At 42.6% G+C, this 11,035-nt stretch overlaps 1 protein-coding gene across 1 annotated transcript in view; it reads right to left on the bottom strand.

The window, feature by feature from the left end:
* The window catches only part of cnot3b (CCR4-NOT transcription complex, subunit 3b), a 37,263-nt gene extending 30,427 nt beyond the window's left edge, over positions 1 to 6,836 (bottom strand). The window contains exons 1-7 of the mRNA XM_063185900.1: positions 6,766 to 6,836; positions 5,359 to 5,428; positions 4,591 to 4,658; positions 3,761 to 3,835; positions 2,114 to 2,203; positions 1,195 to 1,323; positions 476 to 571 (exon numbers count right to left, since the gene is read on the bottom strand). Coding sequence (XP_063041970.1) covers positions 476 to 571; positions 1,195 to 1,323; positions 2,114 to 2,203; positions 3,761 to 3,835; positions 4,591 to 4,658; positions 5,359 to 5,383 — 483 coding nt within the window. The 5' untranslated portion in view covers positions 5,384 to 5,428; positions 6,766 to 6,836. The remainder of the gene's footprint in view (positions 1 to 475; positions 572 to 1,194; positions 1,324 to 2,113; positions 2,204 to 3,760; positions 3,836 to 4,590; positions 4,659 to 5,358; positions 5,429 to 6,765) is intronic.
* Positions 6,837 to 11,035: the final 4,199 nt, after the last annotated feature.

Genomic DNA, 11,035 nt, shown 5'->3' on the forward strand with positions numbered 1-11,035 from the left:
ATGCATTTATTAGTTAAATGCTTTGTCTTTTATTCAACATGGGCTATATATATTTAAAACAAAACCCCTTAAAATCAAGAGGGCTCCGCGACCCCCTGTGGATCTTTGGCGACCCATAAGGGGGGTCCCGACCCATAGGTTGGGAACCACTGCTCTAAATCTCTGATGGGAAAGACTGTATATTAAGATTTTGTGTCATTTTTGTCTCCACCAATGACAACAACGACGACAAATCATAACGCCTTGGCCGAGGGCAAGTCTCAATTCCCCACCACACAATTGTCCACCTAAGGAAACTACCTTGGGGACAAAATGCTCACAAGTAGAAATCCGTTTTAAGACGCAGGCCAAACAGGAAACCCAAGATCTGACAGTCGTATCCTCCTTCACAAGCCATGACAAAGAATACAATGGTGCATGACTTAGGGGGAGGGAGGGGGATAAAGATATATAAATAAACCATCGGAGTCTGTACCTCTTTGTCTCCTTTCTTCTTGCGTGTCACGACAGATAGTGACTCTATTTCACTCTCAAACTGGTCGACTTGCATATTCAAGGTGTCTATGGTGTTCTGTGGAACCAAAGAGAGTCCAATTAAAGGGAGAGAAGGGGGGCATCATTTATCAGCACACACACACCATTAGACATCACTTTAGACTTTAGGGCAGTCATGGGTAATAGGGATGTGCAATGTCATGACTAGGGCTGGGTAAAATAATCGATTCAATCGATAATCGATCAATATCATTTAAAATTCACATAATCGATTCACAAGGCACAAAATCGATTTTTTGGTTCTTTTTCTTTATGTTCTTTTTGTTTAATTTAGTTCTACAGAAAATACCCAATAGGTATTATTAACACCGTCAAGCCACAGCCCTTTGACATTTTGATATAAAAATAGGCAACAGCATCTTTTGGGGGAAATCCTGGCACAAAGAAAGGAATGGATTGAATCGATTCGGAATGAATCGAATCGAATCGAATTGAATCGTGAGTAATCGATTCAAAGCGCCCTATAAATCGAAATCGAATCGATTCAGGAACATGGCTGCGATACCCAGCCCTAGTCATGACAATGCATCGCGATACTTATTTTCCTGATCTAATGCATCGATTCATGACAAGACAACAGAAACACAATCAGAAACTATTCAGAAACACAAAGTTCAAGGATTCTGCCGTTTGGCTCACCGTAAGCCACTGGCCCACCTCCTCCTTCTCCTTCTGCGCAGGGTCCACCTTAAGAGCCAGGCCGAGGCCTTCTTTGGAGTACGCCTTGGTCTTGGTCTCCCGCTCCACGATCTTAAAGCGCTCCATTTGCTGAAGAGAGAAAACACACACACACACACACGCACACACGCACACACACACGCACACACACACACACACACACACAGATTATCAAGCGTGCCCTTAAATTATTCAAACAGCCACAATGGTATTTAATGGGGACAGTTCATTATCGGAGATCCTTCCTGCCTCCTCAGAACAAGAAGAGGAGCACTGGGAGCCTCTTTGTAAACTTTAACGACTAGAATCTAGAAGGTAATCCTTTTAGCAACCTAGTGTAATTACTTGTGGTATAGCCCAGAAGACAGTGAGGTAGTGGGGCGCACATCCAAGACGCAGGTGCAGGACAAAAGGTGAGACAACTATGAAAATAAAGGGTTCACTTGGGGAAAACAAAACGAAAAAGAAAAACGGGAGCTAGTGTGTGGACATGCAACTTTTATTTTCATAGCCCAGAAGAGAGAAATGTGAAGGACACAGAGATAGAGAATGAAACAGACAAACAGGGAGGGATAGTGATGCAGAGGAAGACAGGAGTGGAGAAAGGGAGAGACAGACCTATTGAGATGGACGGATGGAGGTAGAGACAGACTTATAGAGAAATAGTGATGGATTAGGATGACACAGAGGAGACAGAGGAAGAGAAGAGAAAGAGAAAAGACAGTGTGTAAGAGGGAAGGAGAGATGGACAGGTAGAGGTGGATACATTAAGAGTAACAGCAGGATAAAGAACCAGAAAGAAAGGAGAGAGATTGAGAGAAACAAAGAGAGAGACATAAGAGACATAGACATAGACTGTAGTGTGTTTTTTTTTTTTTACCGTTTCAATGAGCTTGCGATTCTCCACTAGCTGCCGTTTGTCTTTGATCTCATTGGAGGCCACCCAGGTTTTAATCTGGTCACGGAGCCTCTGCACAGCCAGGACAAAGGACAGCATGAGAGGGGAAAATAACAGAGTGAGAGACGGAGAGAGATGTGAAAAGAGAGAGGTGGTTGTTCAACTCCATCCTGTGGAAACACGCCCTGTGCAGTCAAGCACACTGGCCACTCACCCACTCAATCTCTTGGTCTCATACTGTCAATCTCTGACACACACGCACACACACACACACACACACATGCATATATGCTTGCACACACGCACACACAAACACACAACTGGCTTGGGTAGCGGTTGGTTTTCATGACAACCCAAACGATCATAAACGTTGGAGTTCAATGACCTTTATGAAGTTGCAACAGGACAGGAGAACCTCCCTCCTTCACACTGGAAGATAAAAAAACTACTAAATGTATCTGAGGTTGTGGAACATGCATCCAATTAAAATCAACCTCATGTCATCATTAATGTTTTTAAACTCATTTCACCAACTGATAACAGGGTGAAAGACACTTCAGAAGTCAATTTACCGCCTTGCATAGAATAGAAATGTATCAGCTGGAAGAAGAGACTCTCCACTTCCAGTCTATGGGTCTGTCGTCCACAGAGGTAAACTATCAAGGATTTTAAAATTAATTTCATCAACTGGTGGTGGGGCAAAAGTCGTTTTGCCGACCTCCACTGGTTATAACGGCAATGATTCATTTTGGAGGATTGGTCCATCGGTGTGTAGTTTGAATTCCCAATCCACTTCCATTCTGTATATCTGTGTATATCTTTGATTCACATTTTGTGACAGGATAAAAAAAAAGTCACTCTGCCACCCTGAACTGAGTATATCTCAAATACAGCAAGTTTGGAGGAACAGGCCAGTAGTTTAACCCATTGACGCCTAAGTCACCTGCAAAAAAGGGTGCTGAATGCCTGAGCCCTTTTTAAGAAAAGCTGCCCTCAGCCTATAAAAATCAAAATATCTCAGCTTCTGAAGCACATACAAATATGCACTAAGTTGCATTTAAACACATCTTTCAATAAATGTGTTTATTCATCTCAAACAAACTGAGATTTTTAATAAAGTTGTCTCAAATCTCATGAACCTGAATGTTGCGTAATGCAGCTCCAGGCGGCAGGGCAAATGTTGCGCAATGCAACATCAGGCATCAATGTTTTAAATGACACAATTACAGCGTTTCCTGATGGATTTTCATTAGTCAAGGTGGTGGGGGGTTGGCCGGTATCAGACATGTGAGTGATGTGACCATCATCATTGGTATGATCTGAAAACCCAAAATATTATCTGAAAACCCATAAAAGTATGTTTTTTGTGAAGGAAGGAATTGCATCAGAATCACACACAATTTCACAACCACTTGTCTTTTTATGGTGATTGATGATTGATTGTTTAAATTTATTGCCATTTCAGCAGCTATGGCTATATCATGCCCTGTCTTTTTATGATCTAGTGAAGGTGGCCGTTGTTGTCAAGGTAGCCGCCTTAACTAAAAAGTGCTGAGGGAAACCTACCACTTCAGGTTGTAAGGTACAAAAAAAAGGAAAAAAACTACCAAGTGTTGCTTAAAGTCTCACCTGTAACTTCTTGATCTCTTTCTTGAGGTCTGCTTCATATTTCTCTTTCTGGTTTGCGTTAGCTGCATTGTGAAGCTGTTGAAAGGACACAATAGTGGAACAAAGATCATGAACAAGTCCATATCAATCCCATAACGCTCCACAATAAAAAATAGCCCTCACATGACTCTGTACATCAACATCCTAATTAACACCGTTTGCAGAAAAAAATATAAACACTAAAAAAGACTATAACGCACTGAATGAATACAGCAATCGTGATGCAACATTGACCTTCACACACTTTCATTCAGAGAAGGTGACAAAAGATCAAGTGTCTCTTCAATGACGTGAAGGACACAGGGTCATGGGCATAAAAAAAAGTGTACCAATGAGAGTGCATTATAATGTGCATTGTAATTGAAGTGTACTACTGTACAACATTTGATGGCCGGAGAGACGCCCACATACTCCACTTCAGTCGTGTTTTAAGTGAAAATGTAGTGGGACGTTTCAATGAACCACTAAGCATGTAAACAACATTTTTCACACGTTCAATACCTAATATATATGGATGAATATGGAAAAGTCCAGGCAATTGTCAACAAGAGTGTTATTTAAAGAACAATGCATACAGTAGGACCCTTTCACATCCACCTTGCTCAAGAGACACTTCATCTTACCTGATTTTCATCATTGTCCAAACTAACAGGGTGCAACTGAAAACCTCACATCATTGCTCATCACTGCCTTTATCAAATATTTTTTTTCAGATTTCACGAGATAACGCATTACAATTAATTACTATACAACTTCTAAATCTCTCATTCTTTACGGCATGTTGAAGTCACCTTTTGCCAAATGTCCTCAAACTGCTCCACTCCTTCCGCCACTTTTTTCAGACATCGATCTATTTCACCTGAGAGACAGAGGGACAAACACCAGAGGAGGATGAGACAGAGATAGAGTGAGGGGAATAAAGACACACACACACACAGACAGACAATGCCTTGGGGTGGTTAGAGCAGTGTTTCCCAACCAGGGGTACGTGGGCACACCTCAGGGGGTACGAGGAAAAATGTGATAATGACAATTGAATAGAGTATAGTCATACTGGGATAAAGGAATATATAGAGAGCATGAGATAGGGGGTACTCATGTTACAACAAAAAGGCTTAGGGGGTACGGGAGTCAAAAAAGGTTGGGAAACACTGGGTTAGAGGGTGGGGTGGGGGTGAAAAAACACATGTAACGGCAGGGTAGTGGGGTGGGGATTGGAACAGCAGTGGTGACGTAAGATATAACCAATGGCCACTGTGACTGTCACTGTGATCATCCTATGAATCACCACTGACAAGTCATCTTACTGCTAAACTACACATTTTGTGTTGTAACTGTTTGGCCCAGAGTCCTCTGATTAAAAAAAAAAAAAAAAAAAAAAAATCCCCCAATACAAAGGTAAACACAAAATATGCGTGATGCATTTCCCTCAGAACATCTCTGGATGTTAATGCAGAGAAACAGAACAGAAAACAAAATGTGAGAAAGAATAGGAGTGATGTGAAAACTTGTGATACCCTGTAATAGCCTTCATGTCATTGTGCCGTAGTAGTGCCTACCTTGGAGTTTTCTCTTGTCCGCCATGGCTTCTGTACTATGATGCTGTTGTCTTCATGCCTTCTCTCACGTCTAGGTGTGAAATGTTGCATTGAAATCACTCATTGAATTGCAAAACCACAACAAATACCTCATGAAAGGAGAATGGTCTAATACCCTTATATTCATACCAACTTAAACCCACACTGTTTTATCACGTTACTGCCCTTTGGTGATATTGCTTACTTTGTGTTCATTTAAAAAGCATGTTGCATACACAACCTGCATGGTCATCACTGCCTGTGAATAGTACATGATGTGCCACCTTCTGTAAAACTGTTCTTCAGCGATGTAACTTGTGTAGGGTTAATCTGACTTGCCTTCACAAAATTTCAACAAATCTCCAGGCATGCATTGCCATATCTGTAGTAGATGCTGAAGATGCAGAGATTATTTACCTCTAGGAGGTCTATTACTTCAATAACATCTGTTTGTAGCCAGATGTCAACCACAAAAAAATAATGGCAAGTTTCTGTTCAAACTTCTCTCATTTTCTCAGGTCATGCATGTGGCCTAGTCTATGGTGTGAAAATGCTACATTGCGGTTTCCCATCCTTCTGCAAGAGTGGACACTCCAATGGAAGTCTTCGTCCAGTCTCATCAAAGTCACAATAACAAGTAGGGCATTTTTTGTGACTAGCAACAATGACACTCTTGTTGACATTGTTGCAATTAACACACAATTCCATTGAAGTGTCCTCTTCAGGTGTGCAGGCAGAGAACGGCAATGTGGCTTTTGCCCAGCCTGCAATCTAAGTTTACCACTGAGATTGAAATCCCAAATGACAGAGGCATGATTAGCACTTCACAAGACAATGCACAAGTATCAGAAGTATTTAAAAGAGTAAGACACAACTTGACTGAAGTGTCTTGCTAGTTATTTTTCAGAAAGCTAAATGATACATTACGACAGCAGCATGCATCATCTCTATGTAACCGAAAGTGAGTGAACAATAATAATAGACCATCAATCAGAACAATTGATACAAAGCGTAATCCAGCTAAATGATGGCCATTTTTCAAACGGTTAAGCAATAGGCCTACGTAAAACCGCATGTCCGATATAAAATGACGGTTGTGCTCTTTCGTAAAATCAACAAAACAGATGCAATGCACACTTTTGTGTAGTGTTTCATAGCCCGCTATCCCTGCCGATGAAAGACAACCGGCGACTGCCTGGCTGCGGTCCACACATAGTCGGAACAGGGAATATGCAGGCGCGTGTAATTCACCGCCGTTGAGCCGGGAAGAGGTCCCTCTAACAGGCTTGTCACGAGGGGCTCCTCTATTATCCTTAGTGCACTTTTAACCCCGGTAACAACTAGTCTGCCTTATGGGATATTTCTGTATTTTTTAATAAATGTACTTGCCAAACAATCACTCCTCGCATCCAAGATGGCCACCAGGAACACCTCCTCCGCAGCAGTGCTGATGGACTGAAGGCCCGCCTACCAAAACGCTAATTGGACACTCGGGGGAAATTGGCAACAGTTACTGGATGATGTCGCCTGTCATTTTGAAAGCCCAAGTTGACAGCTTCCGAGGAGTTCGTAAAGTGGTTGGTTTGCTGTGATGAATGAAAAGGGAACCGGGAGATTTTGGGGGGTGTATGTTTTGGTGTTTTAAATGTACCAACGTGGTCATGGGATTTATTGTAACAGGCAGGCACAGAGTGGCTACATGATTATTACAAAGAAAATAGCCAAATGTTTAACAAGTAAGAGAGACTAGGCTACTGCAATCATGTAGCCAATGGATAAGGTCTGGGAGAAGAAGCCGTGAAACTTTTTTTTCTTTTGTCATATCAACAATGTCATTTGCCACAACAATTTGGAATATGTGTTGCAGCCTTCACATTCACATTTAATAGACATATCAGTTGGAACAGGTTTGACACTATGGTCTGGTCTTTTTTGTCACAAAACCAAAATAAATGTGTTCATGAGACACTTTTCCAAGAAAAATGTTTGGGTTTGAAGTGGAGGAAAAAAAACTAAATCTACACGTTGAACCCTATGCAACAAAATATGAAAGCTACCAATATGTTCTCTTTCTCGTGGACTATTAAGCTTTGAAAATCAAATGCAGGAATTTCCAGCACGCTTCAGGATATGACTATCATAGAGCCAAATCTCCAAAACCAAACAAATCAAGTTGAACATTTGCTTTGAATCTAAGGAGAAATGGTGAAGTGTTTGGACTAAACTGACAAACTGAGGACCATGGTGCATGATGTTGAACCTGTTCCAACTGATAATTGCACTTAAACATCACTGCACACAATTAGATGACAGATTTAGAGGTTAACCCTACACCGTTTGACATCTACAGCAAAATGGCCGCGGCAAAACTAAGCAGTTTTAGTTGGGACCTGTTGGAGACTGACGCTGTGTCTCAAATGCTGCACTTGTGCACTTCGGGCACTGTTTTTCAGTGCCTAGGGCGCTCACGCTGAAAATTTCAGTTGAGCCAGTGCACTGAAAGTGCCGGGATGATCCCCTAACAATGGCGGGAAAATGCAGTGCTAGAGGCTGTTCCAATCTTCATACTTTCCGCCCTTCCCGCACTGTGTTTGGGTACGCAGGGCAGTTCCATTTCTAATCGCGGCGGTGAAGTGTACTGTAAACTACCCGGATAACGCCCTCAAACCGGCCATTTTTTGAAGTATGGAGTTATGTACACTTTTCGCACTCAACGGCCGCCATGTTTGTTACGTAGTTTCCTCTGAGTGTCAGATTGGTCAAACTGCCGAATCTCTGTGATGACAGCATAGCTTTGATTCCAAAGACAATAGCCATGTGTATAAGAGAAAGGGGTAACTTTTAAAAATTGTCAACATAAGGAACAGTGTCTTCCGTGATGAATTGTATATTGGCGGTTGGTAAACTCTGATGACACGCGACAACCGTCATTTCAGTGAAGTGTATCAGACAGAACGTGAATTTGATCTGCACTTCACCCTCAAATTTAGCCGTTAAGTTGAGGGTGGAAAGTGCACTGTATCACAGTACACAGTGCAGAGTGTGGAGAATGGAACACGCTCCTTGAATGATGGGCTATGTCTCAAATGGCGCACTTTTGTCAGTGCACTGACAGTCAGTGCACACAGTGCACTGAGGTCTTTAGTGCATAGTGTCGTGGAAAAATTTGAGCACTATGCACTGTGCCCTCGCTGGAAGTGACGGCTGAGCATGGCATTAGCTCGCCAAAATATGAGTTGGCTACTGTTTACAATGCACAGAGTCTGGTGCTTGTATTTCCATGTCCTTCACCCCAAAGGATATCATACACACATACAAGACTTTGATTTGCATGAAAAGGTTGGTGCCCCATCAACATTTCTTACAGAATTAGGAGACTGTTAACCAAACTCTTCTACTGAACTGAATGCCACATTTCCTCCGTGTCATTGTCAACATGGCCGCCGTTTAGTGCGTGCAGTGTCCATGGCTGTGTCTCAAATGCCGCACTTGTGCACTTCGGGCACTGTTTTTCAGTGCCTAGGGCGCTCACGCAGAAAATTTCAGTTGAGCCAGTGCACTGAAAGTGCCAGGATGATGCCCTAACAATGGCGGAAAAATGCAGTGCTTGAATGATGGACACTGCACGCACTAAACGGCGGCCATGTTGACAATGACACAGAGGAAATGTGGCATTCAGTTCAGTAGAAGAGTTTGGCCAACAGTCTCCTAATTCTGTAAGTAATGTTGATGGGACACCAACCTTCTCATGCCAACCACAGTATTGTATGTGTGATTGTTGTCATTTGGGGTGAAGTGCATGGAAATACAAGCACCAGACGCTGTGCATTGTAAACAGTAGCCAACTCATATTTTGGTGAGCTAATGCCATGCTCAGCCGTCACTTCCAGGGAGGGCACAGTGCATAGTGCCAGAAATGTTCTAAGCTATGAGATAGGCATCTGTCATTGGCTCCCATTATAGCCCCGTTGGCGCACGCAGCCAAGTAAAAGATGAATGGGAGCCTATTGGGCTAAATGGCTCAGCAGGGATTTGTGACGATTCTGTTCTCTGGTTTGTAAAGATGTGTGCACATTCTGTACCTTATCATGGAAGTTGTATTAGAAGTGAAGTTAAAGTTCCTGACATGGCTTTGTTCTACCAAAGACGTGTTAGTTTTGTCCTGCAACACGCTAGCATTCGGCTAATACCTGCTGGCTGAGGAATCTCTGCGACTATTCACGACCAGAGCTGACGAGAGACGTACTCTGACTGATCCTCCTAGCAGAGACATCTACGGTCACACACCTCAACCCCCACCACCGTCCAACATGTTAATTGAAGGTGCCCAAATTCGTAAGGATGAGCGCAGTCATTTCCTTTACCCCATGTACACATGCCGCTTTTCCACCACCTTAAATGCAATAAATAACAGGTGTCCGCAACAATCCTAACATAACTTTAAACACATCGACATCTGAAGTCAGACTTAAAACTACAAAACAAATGGCGTAGTGCCGTAAAGTCGATTGTCACGTGTTATGTCATTGCTATAGTTGAAATAAGGGTCATTTTCACGAATCTAACACTTGACAAGATGCAAACGTGTCGGCAAATGCTTTCACTTACTCATATCTATCGAACGCGACTTCATTGTTTCCAGGGAAAAAATCACACGGGCAGATAGTTCTATGAGAAGCGTACAGCCCCATTGGCACCCATTCATTATTTACTTGGCTGCGATAACATAGCTGCAGTGCCACTCCTGGCCACACCAGCTAGTGGTCGTTCTTGTACAAGATTCCATTTTCTTTGATAGTGCTCACATTTTTCCACGACACTATGCACTAAAGACCTCAGTGCACTGTGTGCACTGTGCACTGACTGTCAGTGCACTGACAAAAGTGCGTCATTTGAGACATAGCCCATCATTCAAGCACTGCATTTTTCCGCCATTGTTAGGGCATCATCCTGGCACTTTCGGTGCACTGGCTCAACTGAAATTTTCAGCGTGAGCGCCCTAGGCACTGAAAAACAGTGCCCGAAGTGCACAAGTGCAGCATTTGAGACACAGCGTTGGACACTGCACGCACTAAACGGCGGCCATGTTGACAATGACACGGAGGAAATGTGGCATTCAGTTCAGTAGAAGAGTTTGGTCAACAGTCTCCCAATTCTATAAGTAATGTTGATGGGACACCAACCTTCCCATGCCAACCAAAGTATTGTATGTGTGATTGTTGTCCTTTGGGGTGAAGGACATGGAAATAAAAGCACCAGACGCTGTGCATTGTAAACAGTAGCCAACTCATATTATGGCGAGCTAATGACATGCTCAGCCGTCACTTCCAGCAAGGGCACAGTGCTCAAATTTTTCCACAACACTATGCACTAAAGACCTCAGTGCACTGTGTGCACTGTGCACTGACTGTCAGTGCACTGACAAAAGTGCGTCATTTGAGACACAGCCTGAATGTGTTAACAAATACAAGGTCCGCTCCTCCATTGTGTCGTTTCAGCTGGAGGGCAATTATATTAAATTACGTTAATGACCGACAGAGAAGTGAAAGTAACCTTTGGAAATTATTGTATTTTTTGTATTATTAATGTTAATATTTAATATTCAAAGATAAATTCTACTCAAATATAGCTGTATGTCCAGGATCTCATACAGCATACA

This window comes from Engraulis encrasicolus, chromosome 20 (assembly GCF_034702125.1).
Source record: "Engraulis encrasicolus isolate BLACKSEA-1 chromosome 20, IST_EnEncr_1.0, whole genome shotgun sequence".
Taxonomy (NCBI): Eukaryota; Metazoa; Chordata; class Actinopteri; order Clupeiformes; family Engraulidae; genus Engraulis; species Engraulis encrasicolus.